General features: G+C 44.1%; 1 protein-coding gene and 1 long non-coding RNA gene across 11 annotated transcripts in view; both read right to left on the reverse strand.

Moving 5' to 3' along the window:
* Window positions 1–26,738, reverse strand: part of TEAD1 (TEA domain transcription factor 1) — a 262,180-nt gene that overhangs the window by 181,469 nt on the left and 53,973 nt on the right. The window contains exon 1 of one of the 10 annotated variants that reach the window (XM_049713803.1): window positions 19,527–19,738. The exons of 4 other annotated variants lie outside the window; for them this stretch is intronic. In XM_049713803.1, the coding sequence (XP_049569760.1) occupies window positions 19,527–19,652 (126 nt within the window). In that variant the 5' untranslated portion in view covers window positions 19,653–19,738. Of the gene's footprint in view, window positions 1–19,526; window positions 19,739–26,738 lie in introns of those variants that run through there. 5 more of the 10 variants (XM_049713801.1, XM_033404477.2, XM_033404482.2 and 2 more) reach the window with 5 other exon arrangements.
* Window positions 2,652–17,538, reverse strand: LOC125965223 (uncharacterized). The gene is made up of 3 exons (XR_007478872.1): window positions 11,667–17,538; window positions 7,999–8,155; window positions 2,652–7,685 (listed from the first exon to the last, which is right to left on the reverse strand). It is a non-coding gene; the product is annotated as an uncharacterized LOC125965223 (long non-coding RNA).

Raw genomic sequence — 26,738 nt, forward strand, 5'->3', positions numbered from 1 at the left:
TGTGAACTCTTTGAGCGGTGACTAGCCGTTCACCCTCTCCCTCTCCACCTTACCCCAAAACTAAACAAAACAAAACGAACAAAACCAGACACATACAAAAACACAGGCCAATTCCTCAGCTCCAGGCAGCTCACAGCAGTAAGACTTCACTCCAGAGAGCCACATTTTAAGATTAAACTGTGTCCAGCGCTCAACCACTATGGTAGAGGGAAGGAATCCAGGGGACCAGGGGAACTTTATTTGACTAAAAAAAACATTACCATATAATTGAAAGCCTCAGAGTCTCCAGACCAAAACACAACAACCCTAATTCAATACCGAGGTCCCCTCTGACACATCTCATTAACTGGTCAGTCTATGCATGAACATCACCAATAACAATAACAAAGAACCCACTACCTTCCCAGTATCACCTCCTTTGTACTAACATGTTGAAATTCTTCCATCTATCAGGCTAAAACCCATCTCCTGGTTAACTTCTAATCATTCAGCCTTGAGGTCTATCCATGCCTTGGGGAAGCAAACCTCCCCGAAGACACCCATTTAGGTATGACCAGAGCAGCCCCCAGTCTCCTGACCATGTTCCAGACTAGACACAATTCACATCATCCCTCTTGCCCAGCCCAGTTTGTCACAACCTTCAATAAATGACACTCAGAGGTGGACTTAGGATCCATAAAACTTCTAAGCTCCCACCCTCCAAGTGCTGTTCCTGAATCCCGACTCTTGATCAATTGGGTTAGGAGCTAAAATCAGGAATTTATATCTATTCTATTAAATTCCATTATTTTTAGCCTTAGCCAGTGGCTCAAAACTGGTAAGATCTTTCTGAATCATAACTGCCAAGCTTAATGTCCTCAGACACCAAACAACTTCTGAAGGTGTTACACACAGGGAGGGTGTTAGACCTGCTTTGTAGAAGTTCCAAAGAAGATTATGGCTCAACATAAGGAAAAATTTCCTGTTAGTTCAACAAGTGGTAGATGGCCTCATAAGACAGGCAGCAGAGTCTTGCAGACAACCCCTTCAAGTTACCTCTAAAGCTAAGGGTCACAACTCCTTGGTTGTTGGGGAATGCAATATTAACTAGCATCAATTGATCCATCCACTTAGGAACCACAGGCGCTGCTCTAAATGCTCACATGTTTTTATTCATTTATTGCAAAGGGAAGAAGAACTCCGTGTCCAGGCTCTTGCATTTGGTGAACTGGAGCTCAGCAGGATGGAATTACCTACTCTGGACAAGGGCCAGGACACAGCCCCAGAAGCTACCAGATACATAATCCACAGACTTCTACAGGTCCTTGGTTTTACAACCCAATTGTAAGATGAGGCCTTGTATGGGCAGAGTTTCCAATCACAAGACTAGGACTGGCTGAGAAAAGCTCCCTGTACTGGATACCAAATTCCATCCCTCAGTTCCCTTCCAGCCCAGCTCAAAATCCACCTCATCCTGGAAACCATCCTTGTATCTAGTGGCTCTGAGAGAATCAGCCACACATTAGGAGCATCCTAAAAATGTGTGGAATTAGTTAACTACCACCCGATCTACCTGGCTTCTGAATGTACAATAACAAGCACCTGCTTATTACCAACAATAAGATCTAATCAAGTGATATACGCATAGAATATCTGTGCCTGCACAGCTGATGTCCTCACCTCCTCATACATCCTTTGAGCAAGGGAGCCAACTTTCACTCACTTCAGTAAATGAAGAACATAGTATTGTGGGGCAGAGGGGGTGGAGGGGGCAGCGGGGGTGGGGGGTGGGGTGTATGGTATTAAGATTCAAACTGATCTGGATTCCAAACCTGTCTCACCCATTAGCCACACAGCCCAGACTAAATTAGGTAATCTCTAGAGGCTCAGGTTTTAATTTATAAAATGAAAATAATAAAGTAAATGCAACCCCAATGCAGAAAAATCATTAAGTAGTGGAGGGACTCTACCCCATGGAGTTTCCATAAAGATTTAGTGAGATAATGAATGAAGGTGCTCTATCATCTGAAAAACCATGAACAGATGACATTTTCAAGTCCATCATCTCTAGACAGTGGTATGGGCCTTGTGATGCCCAAACACCTACGGATAATGGGATGGTAAAGAAATGAAGGAGCTTCCCTAATGGCTCCCTTTGGGAAATAAGTTTAAAGGATCCTCTTCCTTAAGGTCTTCAGATGCCTAAATGGAAAATTTAAATTGGTAACAAACGCCTGCACTTATAATGCACACAATCAATAGTTTTCATATTCTTCTGGGAAGTTTCCTTGAGGGGAATAACCCTAAATCTAAACGAATGCCTAAAACAAAAGAGAGAAGGGAAAATGTTGTTGGTTGAAAATGTACTATATATCACGTAGCCCCCATGTGCCTCAGTTTCCATCATTAACACTTTTCTAAAACCTCCTTTTTTCCTGAAACTCTTCCCAGCCACACTGGAATAAACTCCAAAAAGAAATGTTACCAGTGACCCAAACATTCCTGCTAATAGCCACACTGCCTAAATGAATCATTCTTTCAGGATTACCCACTTACATTTCAAGACAGGTAACGTGAGCACATTGGAATGACATCTTATATGATGAACATTATACATGTGTGTGTGTATATACACACACACACACACACACACATAGAGTATTCAACCAGTACATATTTTGATTTAAAAGTCTAGGGGAAGAAGGAGGTTAGATGGTCAATGCAGGTGCTTCTGACACCAACTCTATCCAAGGAACGTATGCACAAGGGGTATGACACAGGACACAGGAATCGCTGCTCCCTTTATATTAATTCCTGTGGGTCTCTCATAATGTAAGCATCTCACCCACTTACTGGTGATTTAAGAGCTCTTAAATAAAAGTATTAGTTTTAACTAACCCTCATGATTAGGGAAATGTCACTGAACGTGAGGATCTAAAAAAAAAAAAATCCATAAAGCTTATTTTAGCCAAAATCTTCATACTCTGTGAGGCAACAAGAAAAGAGGTGGACTGGAAGTTAGGACTCTGCCTCTACCCGAATAACCCTGGACCACACAGTATCCGCCATGTGCCTCAGTTTCCACCGTTAACACTGAAGGAAACCAACTTCATCATTCATCACCTGTGTTTCCAAAGACTACCTATAAGAGATCTTAGATTAAGTTGGTTTGTTATCATTCCCCCCATCCACATCCCAATGTCCTTGAGGGCAAGGACTACTACAGTCACCATTATCCCCTGTGCTAGCACAGTACTTGGCATAATAAATATTCAAAGAAAGAAAAAATGAACCAACAACCAAATGATGTGAACATTCTTTGATAACAACATGACTGAACTTATCAGCCAAGCTTTCCATGAGAACGGTCAGAGTTTCAGCTCCTTTCCCATTCCTCACTCTGACTCTGGCCAAGGTTCTAATGAATAATAAGAGCCCCAAAGGAAATCAGCAAACCAAGAAGATGTAAGAGGACAGACTTATGCCAAGCACAGTTTGGATAACCACGAGTTAGCTGTCTGATTCAACTTCTTATTTATTAATCACGATTACAGACAACCAAGAGCCCTTTGTGTTAAAGGGACAAATATGGTTTGGGTCTTCTAGGACAGGGGTCCCCAACTCCCGGGCCGCATACCAGTACCAGTCCACAGCCTGTCAGGAACTGGGCCACATAGCAGGAGGTGAGCAGCCAGCGAGAGAGCAAAGCTTCATCTGCCGCTCCCCACCGCTCCCCATCGCTCGCATTACCGCCTGAACCATCACCGCCCCACCCCGGTCCGTGGAAAAACTGTCTTCCACGAAACCAGTCCCTAATGCCGAAAAGGTTGGGGACTGCTGACCTACAGGATCGTATTTAGTAACTGCACTGCCCGCACTGGGTATTATTCCTACCTTATGAGGTCCAGAGGCCTAAATAAGTTGACCGAAGTCACATATGCTTAATAGTCATTGCTCCAGATAGAATGCACATTCCATGGGAATACTGGACTCAAACTACATCCTCACTAGACAGTGAGCTGGAGGCTGGATTCGAAAGGGAGAGAATGTATGCAGTGCTGAATTCTCAGCTCTGTCCACAACTGACACCATGAAGCACAGTCTAATGAATTCCTAATGAATAGTTATGATACTGACTCACCTCCCTGGGTACTTGGGAGGAATGTCAGACACTAATGATGGTTCATCGCTTTTGCATATGTAAATGGGGAGAGCTGTTATTTTCCTACCATTTCAGAGGCTAGCCAAACTTGCTAACAAGTGGCCTGAGAAATACAGGTGAGGATCGGCAGCCTGGTTTTGAAGGCAGTCTCCAGAGAGACGGAACGTCTGCTGTGCAGTCAGTATCAGCCAGTGAGCCTTAGTGTCATACACTCCAATTGCCAATAGGTTCCCTCTAATTTCAGCAGGAAGGAGCAGATAATTACACCTTCTCCTTTTCGAAAATCACTTCTCTATCAACAGGATCCATCAACAAGCCAGTACCTCTTCACCAAGACCCCGATGCTGAGCACCCCATCAGAGGTCTTAGCATTACCCTCCTGAGATTCCCTGATTAATTCTCTGCTCCATCAGCTCCAAGTACTTGCCCAGGTGACAGCTCGAGAAAGGCTCTGATTGATTTCATGCCATGTGGTTCTGTATTACCAGCCTTTGAGGGAATCACCTTCCCCATCCCCTTAATGAATGTGTTAGCCATTAAGAACAGAAATTCCTGTCTCTTCCTTTCCTCTTCACCACCACCAGGCAAGCTTAATCACTGCTCTCCATCAGTAGGCTCCTTCAAAAAGACAAGGCCATACACTCGGGTCCAGGCAATCTATGCCATCTGACCATGCCAAGAGAAGACTTGCTATCAAGAACAGTGCACCTGTAAGGGGAGCGTAAGCTGGATGACATGACCTGTAGCCCAAGTCATGGATCCCTGGAAGGTGGGTTGTTTAACCTTGGGAAACACGTTTCGAAGCCAGAAACAGAAGCTTCTTTAATGCTCTAAGAGGGAAAAAAGAAAAAAATGCCACAAGAGTTAGCAGTAAGTAGCATTTCAAAAGGAACATTCCTAAGCCCTTTCCCAGGAATAACAGTCAAAGAAAATCCCCCAAACTAACTCCTCCATTCCAAAAGGTCTGTAGAGTGAACACACATTTCAAGTAGACTCACCAATCCTAATGCTTAAACAAAGAAAACAAATACCAGGAAAAAAATACTCCTTAGTCACTAAGTCATGGGTAATGTTACTTTCTTAGGTGGTGAGATTCACCATCAGCCTATCATGATGCCTCAGAATTTTACACGACAATGAGTACAAATTAAAAATCAAAAGTAGACAGTTCAGGGCTTCCCTGGTGGCGCAGTGGTTGAGAATCCGCCTGCTAATGCAAAGGACACGGGTTCGAGCCCTGGTCTGGGAAGATCCCACATGCCGCGGAGCAACTAGGCCCGTGAGCCACAACTACTGAGCCTGCGCGTCTGGAGCCTGTGGTCTGCAACAAGAGAGGCCACGACAGTAAGAGGCCTGCGCATGGCGATGAAGAATGGCCCCCGCTCTCCGCAACTGGAGAAAGCCCTCACACAGAAACGAAGACCCAACACAGCCAAAAATAAATAAATAAATAAATTAAAAAAAAAAAAAAAAAAGTAGACAGTTCACATTTTATTTTACTTTTTTTAAAATTTATTTATTTTTGGCTGTCTTCATTGCTGCGCGCAGGCTCTCCCCAGTTGCGGGGAGCGGGGGCCACTCTTCATTGCAGTGCACGGGCTTCATTGTGGTGGCTTCTCTTGTTGCGGAGCACGGGCTCTAGGTGCGCGGGCTTCAGTAGTTGTGGCACTCAGGCTCATAGTTGTGGCTCGCGGGCTCTAGAGCCAAGGCTCAGTAGTTGTGGCACGTGGGCTTAGTTGATCCACGGCATGTGGGATCCTCCCAGACCAGGGCTTGAACCCGTGTACCCTGTGCTGGCAGGTGTATTCCTAACCACTGTGCCACCAGGGAAGCCCCAGTTTTACTTTTTTTATTTTTTATTTTTGGCCACACCGTGCGGCCCGTAGGATCTTAGTTCCCCAACCAGGGATCGAACCTGTGCCCCCTAGAGTAGAAGCACGGCATCTTAACTACTGGACCACCAGGGACATCCTGACAGTTCATATTTTAAAAGCTACCAGCACATCAGATAAACACATATGCTGCGTTTGGTCAGACCCTAAGACAAGCATTGCAAAAGAGTCCATCTCAGCCCCAGGTCAGAAGGAATGCCAAACAAATGGGCCTCATGCAATCAAGGTGCTGTTCCCTAGGTGACAAGTCTGTAGGCACGTGGGTGGGGAGACATGGGGTGGGGGGTTTGTTGTAATAAGGCACCATCCTTCTTACAAAAGCTGGTGGAGACTCACTCAGTGTTACACAGCTCATTGCCGGCCAACTTAATGATGTGTTGGCTCTGGACTGACTCCAAGTCCCAGCAGCTGAGCTGCCCGGATGCAGCTCCTTTGGCTGATGCGGAATCCTAATTCTGCTGCATTAGGAGTGGCCCTCTCCACTCTACACAGAGAAACGGCCCTGGGCTGCCTTCTCCAGTTTCTATGATTTAGGATGCTTCCCCCATTCTAGCCATGCCTCCGTCTACCCTGGATTATTACACAGCATGCTGGGTGAAAGCAGCAACAGGTAAATCCAGGGCTGACTTCTGCTTGGGTCATAAGCCAATCGACAAGGAAAACTGGAAAAAGATGGCATTTGAAAGTGCTGAACTGTGAGGACCAAGCTCTGCTGAGGGTCTTCAGCTGGGTACAGTGGCATTCAAATGCTCTCTAAAGACCCAATGGATCCATGAGACTATCATCATCACCGCATCAGAGAATCCAAAATTTAGGCTCCAACATGCCCAGAAGGAAAAAACTCCTCTTTCCTGCCAACTTAGGGTAACCAAGAACACAATACACGGCGACAAATGTTGTTCCTTTCCATCCTCTCAACCATCACAAATCATATGTTTACATTTTTGTGTGAGTGTTGGTCTGGCCCATCTTACTTTAAATACCCATTTCTAATGCATCTGATCATAGAGATACTGATCCCATATCATACATGAGTATTTTCTGAGTCCCAACACATGATCATCAAACTCCTTGGGAGCAGAAACAGAGCTTGTGTGACCTCTAGGACCAAAGGCAGTGGCATTTTGCATTAGGACACTGGATAAAAAAGAGGGACAGACTGAACAGCAGGTAGAACTATCTGTTCCAGTCCCATAGTGATTCCACAGTTATCTGAGAGAAAGTGTATTCCAGGAGCTCCAGATAAACTGCTTTTATTGAATTATGCTTTTACGTGATACCATCAGCATACCCAGAAACATCCCATGAATTAGTCACTGGATGTACTCCAAGAAGTTGAGTATGTCCTTCATCACATTACACAGATTGCTCTTTACAAAGGTCCCAATGGAAAGTTCAATAACCAACAAAACACCACGTGTTTTTCACCTCGTGTTCACCCGACTAGGCTTCCTCACTCACTGCCAAAGAGCACTAAGCCCCACTGGCAGGCCCCTCAGACAGAGCACGGTGGTTATATGGTTGGCAAGTTTGGTTTCATTCCCAAACCCGCTTTTTGAGGTCCCTGCCTCAATCCTCTTCTTTTTCTTCCTTCTTTCCCTGCTTCTTAATTTGTGCTCTTCTACAGCCTTGCAAGCTGCCTTAAATTCACTCTGAAACAGGACAGGGCAGAATCACGAAGGGGAAATAATTTCTGTTTTCTTTTTATTATCTGTTTCAATTCAATATGATCAAAGATTTATTGAAACCCCCCATCCCATGTCTCCCCACCCATGTGCCAGGCACTAGAGAGAGGAAATAAACATGCTCCCCTCCCTGCCCTCAAGGAGCACCCTTCCAGCAGGGAGACACAGAAGTAGGTTAATTATCCTTCAAGACTTCAAGCCACTCGTTGGGAAGCCACTCCCACCATGTTCCTGCAGAAAGCACCTTCGCTCCCCAGGACAAATGAACCCTCTCACTCACTGCACAGGAATGATCCGTCTCTGTGGCTGTCAACCCTGGGGGTTTGTGAGATCTTTAAGGCTTAGGTCCATGCCTTTAGTCATTTTCCTGTCCTTGGCATTTAATGAAGGTCTGGCACACAGTCAGTGCTCCCCAAAAATAATGACCCAAAGGGTGCCTAAAATAATGAACCCACGGGTGAAGAAATGAATGAACAAGTGCATGAATATAATATGTCAAAAGAGGAATGAACTAAGTGCTGTTGGAGCACAGAAACAGGAGCTGATTCTGTCTCTCAGGTCAACAAGGGCCTCATGGGAGGTGATGCTTAGGCTGGTCTTGAAGTCTGAGCAGGACTTACGAGGCCAATTATGAGAAAGCTCAGGGAGGCCTGTGCAGAGATGGGTATCTGTGAAGGGGATGTGGTGAAGAAAAGACAAAGCAAGAAAACAAAAGGTAAACTGAGCCAGACCACAAGGGGCCACACACACAGCAACAAAAAGTTTGGGTTGTTTCATTCAAAGGCAACAAGAAAACGCCAGCAATATCAGGAGTATGCAAGCAACTCCTAAAGGGGGGGGTGTGTGTTAGTGTATGTGTGTATTTGGGGGGGATAAAGGATGAAGAACCGGCAATTTTATAAATTTGGAATCCAAATTGTTTAATCAAAAGCATTTTCAGGGCTTCCCTGGTGGCGCAGTGGTTGAGAATCTGCCTGCCAATGCAGGGGACACGGGTTCAAGCCCCGGTCTGGGAAGATCCCACATGCCGTGGAGCAACTAGGCCCGTGAGCCACAACTACTGAGCCTGCGCGTCTGGAGCCTGTGCTCCGCAACAAGAGAGGCCACGATAGTGAGAGGTCCGCGCAACGCGATGAAGAAGAGGGGCCCCCGCTTGCCACAACTAGAGAAAGCCCTCGCACAAAAACAAAGACCCAACACAGCCAAAAATAAATAAATAAACCAATGAACCGACATTTAGAAAAAAGCATTTTCAGTGTGGTGTGGTCCAAAAGAGTTCTCTAGATAAATTCAAGTGTTACAGTGTGGCTCATCCCTGAAGCGTTCCAAATTTATAAAGGCCTTTTAATGCACAAAAAGACAATGACCGTTTATACAGGTGTGCTTGTTTAAACAGCCTAGAACCACAGGATTCACTCTGTTGGTGCCCAGTCACTCAGCTCTTCCAATAAATGCTCTCAGAGTTGGTCGTGGAGGGTTCCACGTATTTCCCTGGTCCCTCGCGGATAGCGCGGTCATCCTGAACCCAAGGTGGGGACTAGACTGCTATGCTTACACAGTGACACATGTGTGCACATGGCCAACGTGCAAATGGCAATGAGAGCAAGTGTATCAACAAACCAAAAATGTATGACACTGCTTGTTCACAAATGTCTACCCGTTCCCAGCGTCACTGATACAACTGAGTCCCCACCCCTCCAATGAGAAACACATCTGCCATTTAATGATGATACAGGGATAGAGCAGCTGCAAAACTGGTCTTACACTGAGAGGGATGCAAATTCAGGGGCCAATTAAAGCCTCACCCTCGCCCCCATCCCTGCCTTCCAAATGGAAAACCGGTCCTTGTTTTATACCCAGTGCGACTTCAGCAGGAGAAAGAATCTTGGCAGGAAACTGGCTGAGGCAGAATAAGTATTGTTCCCCCTTAGACAATACACCAGTCATTCAAATTAACAAATATTACTTGAGCACCTACTGTGTGCACAACACCAGCTCTAAGCAGTCCATAAGCGCGTCAGGGCATGTAGTGGGGCAAGAAACCCAGGCAAAGAGAGGCATCGACAGAAAAGCTGAGGCACCCAACTCTGAAATCAGGCGAAACATCTGCTTCACTTCTGCAAGGCTCAAGGTGCTCTGAAGGAAAGCAGACTCTGGTCATGACACCCGCCACCGGACTCCTCCCTCCTCATCCCCAACGCTCCCCACCCCAGCAAATGAGGCAGTCGTATCAAGCAAAAAAGGCAAAAGGCCACAGCTTGATTCAATCAATATTTCTACACCTCCCCAGCACACGCACACACGCACAAAGGAGGAGTGAGTCTCTTTAGAAAAAAAATAATAATAAAGGGGAGAGATATGTATTTCCTTCCAGGATCTCTTCCTCCTGCAGATTCTCCTAACCCTGGTAGAGGAACAAGGAACTCCTCTCTCTAATCAAAATGCATTTCCAATTACATTTACACCATTTCCAATTACACCTGTGAACTGCCGCTAAAGCTCTCCCCGTCTCGGACATTCACGGTGTTGATGCCTGCTCAGTCCAAACGACTAATGAGGACTTTACTTACAGGGCGAGACTTGAGAGGCTAAAAGGCCCAAAGACAAAGCAAACAAACCCAAACCCTCACAGACACACAGACCTGGCATACCGGGCACTGACACCTTCCAAGTCACATTTCTATATTAAGGATCTGTCTCTAAAATCGCCCAAGAAAATCCAAAAAGGGTTTCCCAGGCCCTGGGTGAGGGAACCCAATCCCTCAGGCTCCCTCTGAGGGATTCTGCTCCTCAGAGAACCTCGCTGAATCAGCACCCAAAGGAGGGCCATCATCTCAGGCTTCTCCCATCCCTTCCCATGCAACTCGTCACCAAGAATGTCCACTCTGCCCCTCATCTCTCAACTGCATCCCCTCCACTCCTCTCCACCCCCACTAACTTTGCTCCCGTCTCACAGGCAGGACCTCTTCACACCTCCCTGAGGTGGGCTGTCCCCTATGTCCCCAAACACCACCACTACCAACAACCTAGTTCTGCCAGGTTCCCAACCCTGGGAAGTACATAGATGGCTTCTTAAAAATACAGATCTCAGCCCTGATGCCAGAAGTACTGAATCAGAATCTCCAGCTCATATATTTTTAGTCAGCTTCTCCTGTGCTATTCTTCAGACAGAGTCTTCCCAAAATGCAAATATGACTTTTATCCTATGCTCACTTTAAATCTTTCAGCAGAGGCCCACACCCTCCAGGACCTAACTGCATAACAGGGCACCCATGGCCTTGACCACCTGCCCCCAGCCTGCTTCTCAGGCACCTGTGCAGTCCCTCACATTCCAGCCAGAGACCACTCCAAGGTGCCCAGACACAGCAGGCTGCCTACTTCACCCCCTCAGCCACCTGGGCCCCCCTGCTCAGCTGCTTCTCTCACCAGCAATTCCATCTAATGAATGTCTACTGGTCCTTTCAAGACCAAAGCCACCAACCTCTCCTCTGGGAAGCCTTGGCAGATTCCTCCACTAGGAGAAGTCACTTCCATGTCCTCATAGCACCTCAAGCAAACTTCCAACACCATACTTGGTACGCTTCACTGTAATTTCTCTTAAGATACTGTTTCCAGCTGATCGGTAAGTCCCTTGGCATTCCTATGTTTAACGTCTCTCACTATCAGATGAATTGTTGGAACTCCAAAAATGTTTGCTAAGTGCTTTCCTTTGTGGGCACCCCTGCAATTCCAGGGAGGACACTGTGCATCTGGAGAGTCTATATGGCCAAACAGTTAAAAATATGTGTATATAAAGAGTATATAAGACTTTAGAATCCCAGAGGTTTTAATTTTGAGTTCTCCACTTGTTAGCTGTGTCTCAGGGTGGTGTGTGTGTGTGTGTGTGTGTGTGTGTGTGTGTGCGTGCGCGTGCAGGTACAAAGCAAAATGAGAATTAACATTACATACCTGTTGAAAGATTAAACGAGATGATCCATGTAAGTATAGATGTCTCAATCCTCGGCAACCATTATATACATTACTTAATCTGTATGCTTACAGATCAGTGGGTATGTGTGCACACGTCTTGAGCTGTGCCTGACACGCTGAAGGTCCTCAAATAATTGCTGAATTAACGTACACAACTATAATTAATACCTACTTCTTATATATCTGTCATTCCTGCTATACTGCAGATTTCCAGAAGACAGGGGCTCTGTCCCATTCATTTCTGTACCTCGTCCCTACCCCAGCTTGATAAAATTGTTCGCTTTAGTTTAACATAAAATATTAATACAATCTTCGTGACTATTAAGAAACTCATCCTTGTCTAAGGAATCACAAAGACAGCCTCAGGCATACTCTAGACCAGACCCACAGAATGAAATGAAAAAAACGTAGTAGCTTAAAACCTTCCTCCAGTCTCCAAAACCCCTGACTAGCTGGCCTCTACTGGCCCCCCATCTCAAGGTAGGGCCTGTTGCCTGACAAGCCATAATCCGAGGGCTGAACTGGTGACACACACCCCTCCTCCCCAGTCTGTGGCATCCCCCAGCCCTGCTGCAGCAGCTGCTCCACCTGGGAGATCAGATCTGGAGCCTGCCTTTTCAGCTCACAGCAAGTTCACCCCCCAGGGACCTGGGGGCTGCGATTGCTGGCCAAAGTGTCAGGTTACCACAAAAATAACAGCGGGCCCACACCAGGCAGGCGTGCAGGCCAAGCGCAGGAGGGGAAAGGTGAGAAAGAGAGAACCAGGAGAAGAAAAGCAGACATTTGAGTCTGTGTCGAAGAGGAACTGGGCTTTACAAAATGTACTTTAAATTCATAAGTATACTCCTAACATCACCACTACAGCCCCTGCAATAACTCATTCATTTAGCATCCAATCCAGAGTAGCTTATATATTATTCTTAAGTATGTTGAATGTGCTTTTAAAAACATTATTTTAAGGCAAGAGGGGGATGGATTTGTTTGGGGTTTTTTTAAAGTTTGCTTATTTAATACTATTTATAAAAGTCAGATTTGGGTCAGTGAAGATTTTAACAAGTATTCCCATTCAACAAATTCCTGATATTACTCAGCTTTAATTTTCTCAAAATTAAATCCAAACATGACAGAGCTAATTAGGCCTAGTGAAGGAGGGACAGACCTTCAAAACAGAAAAGGCCAATAAAAAGCATTTATGTATTTTTTTTCCCTAAAATAAAATTACAGTTCACTCCTGTGCTATCCTCTTGCAGGAACACTGCTGGCTTGATGTGGTCTGACCCAGCCTGGGTACTTCAAACAAAGTTAACTTCAATCACTACAGGGAGTTAGCAGGTTATTGAATCTCCATCCATTGTGCTTTCATCTTGGTTTACTCCACACACTATGCCTTTTTAATTGGCTTCTCGCAACTGTTTCATAAGAGAGTAGATAGGGACCCAGCTATTAGGAAAGATGCCCTTCTTCCAGCTGGGCAGGTAAACCCCAGACCAGGCAGTGAACCGGGTGGGTGAAGTTTCCCATTGTAATCTCTTACATGTGAGAGACGCTGTGAATGCTCTGGCAGGGGAAGACGGCTAACTCTAATAGGCACCTTAGATTCCCAGCCTGAAGGTGTTAAAAGAGAAAGAAGATTTAAAAAAATAAAATCCAAAAGGGGGGAGAAAAAGGATTCTCTGGTTGGTTGGTTGGTTGTTTTTAAGTTAATTTAGATGGAGAAAGGTTCCCCAATGTCATGTTATTTTGCAGTTACTGATTTATGTTTCATGTTAAAATATCAGGGTTACAAGCATTATATGGCACAGCAGTAATCTAAACAGGACTCTATCTATTGCAAATGTTTAAAAAAGGAGGTACTTAAAATGACAATCTTAGTGGCAGCCAACAGCAGCTAACAGACATGCAGACAGGCAGATTCTGTGTGTTTTATTTTTTAGCTTTTAAGAAAAACTAGCTCTCTCCCAATCAAATCAGTAAAAACTTCAGAAAAGGAACGTACTACCAGCAGAGTTTGAGCTCTACAAATTTAGAAGAACACCAAATAAATAGTGAAATGAGAGGCAGTTTCATTCTGCTTTAAAAACAGTCAGTCTAGTTCCGGGAAGAGAGGACCTCATCCAGCTCGCTCCTGCTCATGTGGTCAGAATTCACACAGCTCATGCAGGACACATCACACCGTGCAATTATCAAACAGCATTGATTGCCACTGCTAAAAGATCTTTAATAGTCCTGATTTTTACCATAAAAGCTCTCATTATTATCCCAGCTCTCTTTGCTTGTTCAGCGTGCCTGGTCACTTACAGGAGGAGGAGGAAAACCCAGGGACTCGGCTCATCTTTCCCCAGCCGTGTCTTCCAGGGAGTGTTCGTTTCCCCGCAGCGCAATGCCACGCCACTGCACTGGCCGGCACACTGGGTTTAAAATTAGCTGAGACCTGGAGAGCCACGGGTAACCTTCTGACAAGGTTAGCCAGCAGAGCAGAGCACGGCTCAGCGAGGGACATTAATAAGAAGCCAAGGAGAGCCTTTCAACAAGCGTATTAGGGCCTCTTGGAACCCTTGCAGTCTGGAAGCCGGGGGAGCTGGGGCCCCCGCATCGCGAGGCTGACCTAGGCTCTTATTTTTATCCCACCAAGTCAGCAGCTTCCTTTACAGGCGATAAACACAACCTCCAAAAGTGTTTCTCCAAGTTTATATTCAAAATACTCAGTCGCTGATTATACAAATAACTTGTTAAACTCTAAACTGGATTTAAGAAATATAATATTTATGGAACGCTTCTAATTATAAAGTTAATACCCACAGATGACCAAAAAAGTGGAACATTCAGAAACATACATAGGAGAAAATTAACTTTACCCACAGCCCTCCAAACAATAGTCAGTGCTAACAATGCATTTTGATGTATATCCTTGTACTAGTAACATTATTATTATTATTCCCTATAGTTTCGGGTTCTTTTATTGTCCACCTAACATTTTACATTCAGCATTTTTCTGAGTCCTGAAAAATCCTTTGTATTCATGAATTTTAAGAGGTATAGTATTCCATGTCATGGATATACCATTATTTGACTATTTCCCCATGTCTGGACATTTAGATTTTGCCCAGCTTTTCACTGTATAGCAAACATCCTTGTAATGATTTCCTATGGACAAATTCCTAGAGTCCAGGGGCAGGAAAAACTTGAAGCCACTGGTGAAGATTGGGAACCCCATGAAGACAGGGACGGTGCCTGCCACGTGTAGTGTTTTCTAATTAAAGCAATGTGTCTCAGTGCTTTCCAAACAGAGAACCCTAAAGTCTAATGTGACACGTTCCGAGTGCCTACCAAGAGGTCAACAGGGCCAGCACCACAAAGGTCCCCTAAGCACTGAGATAAAGGAAGGCAAGCAAGGAATGGATCTAACACCTCTGAACACCTGTCAAAGGTGATTCAGATGCTGCTCCCACCCCCTCACGCTGCCAGCCCCCATCAGTACCTCACTTGTACAGCCACCCTGCTTGTTTCAAATACTGAAATACTTCCACACGAACTGGAAAGAGTCAGTGGCCCAAGCCCACTGAATGCCTGTCTCCCTTACCTCCCACCCCTCTTCCAGTGCCCCCAATCTTCTCAGTATACAACAAGTACATGTAAGTGCCTGGCACACCTGGGGGCCTCCAGTGTCTTCCATTGGGTCCATGTCCACACTGTCTGTTAAAATACCTTAAACATCACCCCTCTCCACACATAACCTATAACCCGGGATTTGCTTTTTAAATTTTGTTAATCCTCCCCTCCAACCAGCTCCTCAGAGACCACTGCTTAAAATCTTATTCTCACCAACGCATCAGCGCTGTCTCTGAAATTCATTAAATTCCCTAATATTTTATTTTTAAAATTGAAATGGACACTTAATGGGAAGAACTTCCCGAGACGGCGGCTGGGGTGGGGGGCAGTTCCCACCAAGTTATTCTCTACAGAGCACAGTGAGCTGGGTTAGACAAAGACGAACATCACAGTCCTAAGAGTTGTGGACCTAGTACGAACACCAGTGACACTGGTTCCCTGAGGGTAAAAGCTACCTGCTTAAATCACATGAGACTTTGAGGAGGTCTCAGATCGTCAATGATAGTCTCAGCAAGCTAAAGCAAGAATACTGAAATGCTGAAGTCTAGGAATAAGAAGAGTCAGTACAGCCTAACTAATGCCCGGACCACCCTGGTACTGGCTCACTCTACAATACCAAAGCAACATTTAGGGCTGGGCATATGACTATGCACTTGGAAGCATGACCTCTACCTTAGCCCTCCCTTTAGTACGCTATTTTCTGTGGAAGAGAACAGGTAACTAATAAGTGGAAGAGAGTTTTGTTTCCTCTAAATGTTTTTGTCCATCCTCTACTGGGGGTGCCAGGGCAGGAACACCAGCCAGGAAAGGGAAGAAAGACAAACCAGGGGTCTGTAAAATCAGACTCTGAAAACCAAGAAGGGGTCAACCTGGATGCATTAGAGCACTGTCCAGCCCAGCAGCTGGGATCATGGCCCAAGCTGGAATCAGCTCAAAGACAATGCCTATCCAACACCTCCATGACGGAAGAATATACTCAAAATTCCAAGTCACTGTGGGTGCTGCAGCTTCTTTGCCAATTCAGCAAAATTCTAATTAACGGATATAAAAAATATTTTGGATTCATAAAATCAGATGTAATGGCAAAAGTTTAAGGAAATGCCTTGTAGTAGTAAGTGGAGATAATATTCACAACTAACATTTATTCAACACTACTGTGTGTGAGGAACAGGGATCTAGACTCAATTTTTATTATTTCTTCTAATCCTCATCACATCTATATTAGGTAGAGATGTAATATTACAATATTGATTATTCAGATAATGAAGCAAATAAGGTTTAGAAACAGTAAGTCTTTTATCCACTGGTCAAACAGAAATTCAAACCCAGATCCATCTCACCTTGAGCCCAAGGTCTGTCTTTGTGAGACACTGAACCTCCCATCGCCGGAGGTAATCAAGGAACAGTTGAGTAGGGATGCTGTGCAGGGGACTAGAGTAGGCAGAAGAATGTCAGGGAAGGTCCATTCCAACCCCTGATCTATGACACATGAAAACAAATTGCCTACTGTATGCTGGCTCTGTACCAGGTGTGTGTGTATGGGACATGAGGAGTAAGAGAGACCCTGTAAATGAAGTGAGCACACTGTTAGAGCTGAGATAATGGACAGCCGCTCTATTTTTCTGCTCACAATAAAAAGCAGCTGAAAAGCAAGGCCAGTGGAGAGTCCAGACTCTTGGCCATCGTGACCCCAGCAGAGCTGGCACATGGCAAGCACTGGTGTCTCTTTCTCCCTCTCCAGAAATGCAGTGGCACGGATGAGAGCCTCGCTACTGCAGGGCTGGGAAAGAGTTGTGATCCCTGCACCTGAATTTTTTTTTCAACACAAAGCTTGTATTTACAGTGAATTAATGATTCACATTTGCACTGGAAAAAAACATGAACACAACCAGAAAAGGAAGTGAATGAACAAGTCACACAGGAGAACAAGCATATGACAAAATACGCATCTTCGCTAGGAGGGGGAAAGAATGGCAAATTCAAGCAAGTTTAAGGTGTTATTTTAAATCTCCTAATCAGCAAACCTTAAAAGACAATAAGAACATCTGTAGTGAACATGACACAGGAACTATGCTAGTGATGTTGGGGATGTGAAGATCCAAATGGCTATACTTAACTAAGCGCCTCAAAAGGCTGAAATTCTTCGACCTAGTAACCTTAACCCTAGAAATTTATCAAAAAGAGAAAATCCCACAGTAGAAAAAAAATTAGGAGCACAAATATCTGTATTACAGAATCATCTATAATACCAAGAATAGCAGAATGACTAAGAAAACTACAGTACATGAATGCAAAGGAAAACTATGCATTCTTTTACAAGAAAAATTTTTAAAAATAGAACCATGAGGGAAAGTTTCTCAAAGAATATTCATTTTAAAAAGCAAAATACAGGGGAACTCCCTGGCAGTCCAGTGGTTAGGACTCCACGCTTCCACTGCAGGAGGCACGGGTTTGATCCCTGGTCAGGGAGAACTAAGATCCCGCATGCCGCACAGCGTGGCTAAAAAAGTAGATAGATTGGTAGATAGACAGATAGGCCGGCAAAAAGAGAGATACATAAATAAATAGCAAAATACAAAATTGTGTGTATATGTGTATATATATATAATTATGTGTATATATATGTAATTACAACTCTAGTTTTATGCATATTTCTACAGAAATAAAGTGAAAAGAAAAAGGAAACAGTTACTCTGTTAGGAGGGTGACATTACAGATTTTTATTTTACACTTTTTTATGTTCCATTGTTTTTGTAATTTTTAAGAAATTATTCCGACTTTAAGAAAATTTAAGGAAACTCAGGTACAAATTGAGGTATTCAAGCATCTGAATACAAGAAAGCTTAGAGGTCAGACATTTGTGGATACTTGAATCCTCTTTGCCACTAGGATCCACCCAACCAATCTCCAAGGTCTAGCTGCAACCTTCAAATGCAAACACAATGCACAGATGATAGCCTACTTCAGGTAGATCTAAGGACTTAATGTTCCTCTAAACATTTCAGTAGCAATAATAGCTAATACCTACAGAGTGTATATTCTGTACCTGGCCCTATTCTAAGCACTTTATCTGTCAATGCATTTAACTCTCATAACAACACTATTAGAAAAGTACTATCATTATTCCCATTCAGAAACAAGGAAATTAAGACACCAAAAGAGAAAGTAAATTTCCCACCTGGCTCATGGATCCTCAAAGCCAGGATCTGAACAGTCTGATTTCAGAGTCTAAACTGATAATTACCCAACTAGACTGCCTGTCTGTATAGCCAAGTCTCCCAGCCACTGCTCTGTTGGTCCTCTTTTCTGAAACGTCTTTCCTCCCCTTAGCCATCTCTAAGGCTGCCACACAAAGGCCACCTCAAGTGCTACCTCTTCAGCGAAGCCTTCCCTGGCTCTCATGCAGATTTGCTGTGTTTCCTCTATCTCATGGAACTTTAAACACACAATTACCGTTTCACTGATACTGCTTAGTAATTTAATTGTTTGAGTCCTTCTTCCTCAGAGAATACAAGTTTGGGGTGGGGAGTAGATAGAGGTATTCTTTGTATCTCTAGTCACTAGCCCAATGTCTGGCAGGTAACATGTAATCAAGGAAGGAGGGAGGGAAGACGGATGGATGGGTGGCCGGACAAATGCATGAATGACTTCTCAGTAAAGGGACTAGAGAACTAATTCATGTGTTGGTGGGTGAGTATTTCACACATGCTTGTTAAAATAAAATGGGGCGTTGAAAAGTATGCATCCTCAAAAAGGAAGGAAAACCACTACAAGGATAAAGCTTGAGGACATTATGCTAAGTGAAATAAGTCCGTCACAAAAGGACAAATACGGTATGATTCATTGTATATGAGGTCCCTAGGATAATCACTCTCATTGAGACAGAAAGCAGAATGGTGGTTGCCAGGGGCTGAGGGGAGAAAGGAATGGGGAGTTATTGTTTCACGGGCACAGAGTTTGTTTTCCAAAATGAGAACAGTTCTGGAGATGGATAGTGATAATGGTAGCAAAATAATGTGACTGTACTTAAATGCCACTGAACTCTATACTTAAAAATGGTTAAAATAGTAAATTTATGTTCTGTACATTTTACGATAATTAAAATTATAGATAAATAGGTAGGTAGATAATTAGACAGATAAAACAGGACCACAAAGCAAAGAAGTCAGACCAAGTCAAAGTATACCTATAGTGCAATCCAAACATAGCCCTCAGTGCTGGAACACTCACCACTGCACATAGATGCTGCATGTATCGTTCCAAGACTCTTCCCCTCTCAGCAAGGATGATACTTCCTCCAGTGAGCCTTCTTGGATACCCAAGTCCAGTCTTGGGGGGCCCGCCACATGCTCCCATAGTACCAGGACCTTGTACCAGAGCCCGTCAACAGGTCTATCCAGCCAGTGTCAAGCCCGTGAAGGCTGCACCCTTATCTTGCTTAGATGCGTCCACAGGACCTGACTCAACCAATATCACCTTTAATAAGTACTGAGTCAATTAATTAACTGCTGAGAAAAGGAGAGGCTAGACTACTGCTCTGATTTTCAGAGCTTACACGCAGGGTTGTCTTAAGGAGTTGTCAACAAGGCAAGTTAATACATCGGCCTTCCATATCCCTCGGATATAGAACCCACTGATATGGAGGGCTGACTGGACTAAGCCATTTCACATAAGGGACTTGAGCATCCACAGATTCTGGTATCTATGTGGGCTCCTGGAACCAACTCCTGCAGATACCAAAGGACGACTGTAACTCACAGAAAACCCAAAGATTTTCTAACTTGAAACTGAAAAAAAAAACAGTGGGGGATCCAACCGCAGAAGATTGCCAGACAGGTTCCCACTGCCCCTCTACCTCCTCTATTAAACAGAGGGGATGTTCTTCGTGAACAGCTGATTTCCAGAATCTATACCCCTCCCCACCAAAGTTAGAGCTCCACGCCCACCTTCCGATACCCAGGCGGAGACCCAGGTGCCAGGCGCAGCACAGGGGCTTAAACACATCACCTCTTCAAATTCTCTTGAGGTCAAGGGAGTATTTTCCTCTTTGCAGGAACAAAAGTTTAAACTGCAGTTTGATCAATTTGTCAGGCACCTGTTCTTCGGGCTAAAATTAGAAAACATTCTTTAAAGGCTGGTAAATCTTTATCGATACTGAGGGGTCAGCTCAGAAGGCGGGGGCAGTAACTGCTGTTTTTTGCCTAGTCCATTCTTTAAGGCAGCTGGTACCTGTACTGAATTTCCTCTTGTACGTTTTTCTGCCATATAAATTACTTCATCACCCCTAAATCTGTTCTGCCGTATACACCTCCACGTCTACTCTTGGTGCATGTTTTGCATAGGAGAACAAATTTTTGGATTTGCTACCGGGCAAAGTGTGTTTCCTTTCCCCCTCCTCCTCCAATCACCGGGCAAACTATAAGAGTGACGCTGAGAGGCAAGCAAGGCTCATCCACACTGGAACCCCACCATGCAGAGCATATAGGACCCAACTGGAGTACAAATGACTTCCAGCCCAGGCATGGGTGGATTGTCCAACACTTAAATATTTTTAAAGTCCCCTAAAATATTATTGACCACATCATATATATATATATATATATATATATATATATATATATATATATATATATATATATATATATAGTTGGCCAAAATGTTCGTTTTGTTAGTGAATATGTTGTTCAATACAGTTCTTGGTGAAGATGAAAAGTGTGTCTATCTTTACTTAAAACCGAATGAACTTCTTTTTGGCCAACCCAATATATATACACACATGTTCTGACAGCATTTTTGCTTCTGAAGAAGCAGACTATTTCTCACAAAATAATAAAAAATGGTGTTTATAATTTTGTCCAACTGTTTTTAAAGGTTTTACAAAATCTTATAAGAAAATTATGGGTAAATTTTAAAAAGAAAATACATTCTCATGCATAACAACTCATTTAAAAGAGAAGCACCCTGCCAATGCAGGGGGCGCGGGTCCGATCGCTGGTCGGGGAACTGGGATCCCGGCAGGCCGCATGGTGCAGCCAAAAGATTAAAAAACAAAAAAATAAAAGAGAAGCAAAAGCTTCATTTGGCTGCCTATCTCAAAGCAACATTTCCTGCTTCCCTCCCCACCCCACTTTACGTATATTACTTTGTGAATGGGTAAGAATAAAAAACCAAGGTTCCAGCTGGAGCCCATCACATTCCACATGACCATCAAATTTGATAAAAATTCTCTATTTAATTAATATGTTCAAGCACCATTCAATAAGCTTTGAGGATTATACCTTCATCTGAAACTTAGAATACAGTGAATTTTCATAGAGTTTTTTTAGTTTTAAGAACAACCATTGATAAATCCTATCTTCAAAGGAAGAGAAGTGATCATGTCTATCCCACTTTACAACTAGTTGAATTCAACAAAATATCTAGAATCCTAAATACAAATAATATTTTCAATTCCATATTCCTTCTTTAAATTGAGTTCTTTTTTATTTTAAGATACATTGCTTCCAGGCAAACCTGTGCTTCCTGAAAAGTTTGTTCTAGGTGGGGCAGTGGCACCAAAACAAACAAACAAAAAAGTCTAGGAAAAAAAAAATCTCTTTGGTCTTAATAGGCTGTAAACATGTTCACATATTCCGGTTTTGAACAGAAATAGTGAATGCGAGGAAGAAAAAGGATGCGGTTGGAATTTCAGGATATTACGTGTAGATTCATAGACAGAAATCTGAAAGAACTTTGCCAGAGTAAAGAAATACCATAATCATATTAACATTTTAAAGGAAATTTTGTTCACAATTCACACATACTGATGCAGTGGTTGACGGACTGCCTTATCCCCTTCTCTAGATGTCTAGATAAAGCATGGTCTACTATATGCTACTTCTGCAAGGCTGAGATACAGAAGTCGTAGGTATCTGGATTGCTCAAAATTTAGATGGCTGTCAGAAAAAACATACAAGCATTTGTTCAATTAGCCTTCAACAGGCATGTGGCCAACTCTGGGCCAGGCACTAATGCTGGAGAGATAAAGATGAGTAATAAACACGGGCCCCACCCTCAAAGATCTCACAGTTCAGTGAGAGGCTGATACATCAGCTGACACCCAGAACAGTGCATAGCACGTCGTCGCAGGCACTCAAAAAATATAAAGCAGGTTAGGAGCCAGGGAGGGCAGGCAAAGATCGGCCTGAGGAGCTGGAGTTTAGCAGGGAGCCTGACTCTTAACTTGGAGGGCTGGGCTGGAATGCACACTCCACCACTCTGCTGTACGAGGGCAATGCATTTCACATTGCCACGCCTCAGCGTCCTCATGTGCTCTCTCCTAGGGTAGTGATGAGCTAACATACATGGAAATATCTGGAATGGCAAATGTGTTAACCCCATCTCTGCCCAATGGCTACCCCAGGTCTGGGGCAGGGACCAGAGTGGCAGAGAACCACTGTGGGAGGATAAGATTTTTTTTGCCACTTCTTCTTCCTCTCCCTTTTCTAATCCTTCCTGCAAAACCCCCCTTTCCCCAATGCTGACTGAGCAAGACTCAGAGTGAATGAACCAAAAAGGAACTGGGAGGAAGGGAGTGGGAAAGAGAATCCTGGCTAACAATAAAGAAAAGAGAAGATGGCCATCCTTTGGAAGGGAAGCCATCAGTAGTTCTAAACTGGAAAAGGGAAAAATAAAAAAACAAAAAAACTCCTGAACCAGATACCTAAAACATTTCAACTTCTGCTGGTTAGACTACTTTTCTGGATAGCCTCGGATTCTTGCCAATTAGCTGTAGTTATTTTCTTCCCATCTCCCTGTTTGAACTTCCTTTACTAAATTAAAATAATTGCAGCACATTAACATTTAATCAACACAAAAGAAAGACTAAACCAAGCTCAAATATAATTTTAGAGCTTGCATTTTCTTTTTTTAAAAAAATGGGCGTTTGTGTATTTCTGTGTATCTAGTGGTGAATGCACATGTTTACAAATATATGTACATGCACACATATATGTGCATTGTTTAAGTAGGCATGCACCTATATACAAATATAAACCAACCTTGTAGTTGAGGCAAGCATGACAGATACCAGCATCTGTATCTGTATCTACCACACCCGGAGGCAGCAGGAGAGGTAAGTTGAGTGTCTACTCCAGAATCCTGCAACCTCATCCTGCAGCAAAAACTAAGGTCCCACGCAATGAAGAAGCCCTGAAGTTTCCAAGAAGACCAGGGCTGGAGGGCTGGAGGTGCTCGAACTCCCTGTGACTGGACCCAGCCCCTAAAGAACCTCTCCCTCTTCCTGGAAGAAAGCTTTCCTTTTAGTAAACAAGGGCCTTTGTCCCAACCAGGAGAGCTGAAACTGCTGGGGGTGGGAAGCAGGGGCTCCAGAGCTGCCTTCATGCCTGCAAAAGACCACAGCCACACCGGGGGAGCTGGAACCCTCAGGCTGCTGCCCCTTAACTCTCCTGAGGTTAAGAAATGCTGCCAAGTTCACTGTCATCCACCTCAGTAGGTCTTTACTTAGAAGCAGCTGTGTCCAGAGCCCAGCGCCCAGGGCTCACTTCTCACAGCACCATCTCCGGTGTTTCACAACCACCACAAAGGCAAGGGGGGTGGTATTATTCCTTTCACAGGTGAGGGGTCTGAGGTTCAGGAAAGCTGATGGGGCCAAAGGCAGACACCAAAGTGGGTAAATGGAGGAGCCACCAGGCCACCTTCACACCATGACGACTGGCCAAGGGAGAAGAATCTGAGCTCCTGGGTTCTGGTCTCAGTTCAGCCTCTCATCTAAGGCGTAATCAATGGCGAGTAGGTCTTAACTTTGTGAGCCTTAAGCTCAATGACTATAAAAAGAAAAAGAGGGAGTTCCCTGGTGGTCCAGTGGTTAGGACTCTGTCCTTCCACTGCAGGGGGGGCACAGGTTCGATCCCTGGTCAAGGAACTAAGATCCCACAAGCTGCGAGGTGTGACAAAAAAGAAAAAAAAGGGGTGGGGGGGGGGATAAATACATAAATAAAGAGAGGAAAAAGAAGCCAACTTTTGTTCTGTATCTCGTAGGACAGTCAGATAGGAACACTCTCTGTGATCATTACTCAACCCAATTCTCAAAGGCTGGGTGGGTGGTTTTCCTGTCATCAGCTCTCACAGCATACAACACGTCCCCTGCCATCGACGTCCTGCCATTCACCTACTGTGCCCTGAGGAATCCCTCCACCGCCTGCCTCCCTGGAAGGCATCAATGATCCTTCTCAACAATGAACTCAAGCAAAACAGGCAACCCTTGGGCAACACCAGAAGTCTCTGTACTTATCTTTACTACAACTGATACTCAGTTTTTACGCTGTCCAACCCCACTGTAAGTTCCTCACCCAGAGACCCAGCCTTGACTTCTCTGTATTTGTCATCACTATGATACTACCACTACCACCATGCCTTCAACCATGGAGTTTAAGCAAATATCCACATGGCAACATTTTCTGGGTATCCGCTAGGCCATGTAAAATAAAAACAGAAGTAGGGATTGGTTTTTTTAAGAAAAATAATATGGTATGGTCTTGGCCCCAAACAACTCACAATCCAGTGAGGAGGATGGAGACGTAACTGACTGCTGGGATTTGCTGAATCATTTGACACTGGAATTTGCCAGTGACTGGGAGTTGGAAGGGACAGTGACTCTGAAGGATAACAGAGTCTGCTCCTGATACTATCTCAAAGGATATGATGACCGGCTGACTTTAACAAGGTGGAAATTTAATAAGGATAAATGTCAAGTTATGCACCTCGCTAAAAAAAAAAAAAAAAAAACACGCACATGCGCACACACACACACACTCACTCACTCACTCACAAGTATAGGGTAGAGAAGATCACATGAGAAAGTCTTAAGGGACTGGGTTGCCCACGAGCTCAATGACTCAGTGTGATGAGGCACCTATAAAAGCTAATGCAGTATCAGGCTGCCCTGAGTAGACTGCTGCGTTCACAGTAAGAAAAGTGAGCTCTCAAATCTGGATTCCAGCAACCACAGGGGATGAATGGTCAAAAGTGAGCAAGTTTCAGAGCGCTGACAGGAGTGTGAAGCCACATGCTAATAGGAATGAGGATCACGAAGCTGGAGAATGAACAATTCACAGGGCCATGAGAGTCATTTTCAAACTAGTCTTGGGCTTTACCATTCCACTCGCAGGAATAGGTTAACAGAGATACAGTTGACCTAAACCACAGAGGCACTGACGTTAACCCAAAAGCAGGGGTTTAAAAAATGAGAGGTAGCAGGCAAAATGAAACAGAATTACCTATCTCATTATGAAATAATGTTACCAACTGCAATATCATAGTTACTGACATGAAAGTTATAAAAAGAAAACTCTATTTATAAGAAAAAGAAAATTACAAAATACTATAGACAAATACTACAGACAAATTTCATTTTGTAAAAACAACAACATATACACACATCGAAAACTGCACTGAAGGGGCTTCCCTGGTGGCGCAGTGGTTAAGAATCCGCCTGCCAATGCAGGGGACACGGGTTCGAGCCCTGGTCCGGGAGGATCCCACTTGCCGCGGAGCAACTAAGCCCGCGAGCCACAACTACTGAGCCTGAACCTTAATAGAACCCCTACTTAAAGTACAGCCTATGGACTGGCACTATTGGCATCATCTGGAAACGTGTTAAAATGCAGATTCTTGGGCCAAGTCCCAGCTCTACTAAATCAGAACCTGCATTTTAATAAGATCCTCGAATGAATCCTATGCTAACAAAGTGAGGCTGCTGGTGGTCTACAGACTACCCTCAAGAAGCAAGGACCAGGGGCACGCTCATCCAACAAGATCTCCAAAGCCCAGAAAAGCATCTCATTTGTTCACTCACTCATTTATTCAGTCATTCACTCACTCAACAACCATATATTAAGTTCCTATACCATGCCAGGCACTTTTCTAGGTGCCAAGTCCTGTTCTAGCCAGGTGTGACTGAACAGTAAGGATTCTCTAATACTAGAGAGAATGGCCCAATCCAGCTGCCTGCCCACAAAATCCAGCTAAAAGCAATTTAAGTGCCTCTGAATTCCAGCTCCTCCAACCCTAGCCCAGCACCTCAAATGCTTTGCAGGTGTCAGGGCTGCTATCTCTTCACAAACCACCAAGGACCGACCCATCCACACCATAGCCACCGCCCAATGGTTTGGGCACAGCCCCTTTGTATTTCTGCAGGTGCTACATTCCAAAAATATTTCTTCTTATAAAGCATGGCAGGAATTCTACACTGAGGGGAGAAGAGAGGTTCAAGAGGGGCCTTATTTTTCCCAGGGGAGAGAAGAGACTAAAACCTCTCATAGAGAGGTTTACATTTTCAAAATGTATTTATTTTATCAACCGCATGCTCGCAAGTCAAACATCCCCTCAAAGACATCTTGCAGACAGAGATATTCTGGGAACATACTGGAGGCAGCTTATTTA

Source organism: Orcinus orca, chromosome 8, assembly GCF_937001465.1.
Source record: "Orcinus orca chromosome 8, mOrcOrc1.1, whole genome shotgun sequence".
Taxonomy (NCBI): domain Eukaryota; kingdom Metazoa; phylum Chordata; class Mammalia; order Artiodactyla; family Delphinidae; genus Orcinus; species Orcinus orca.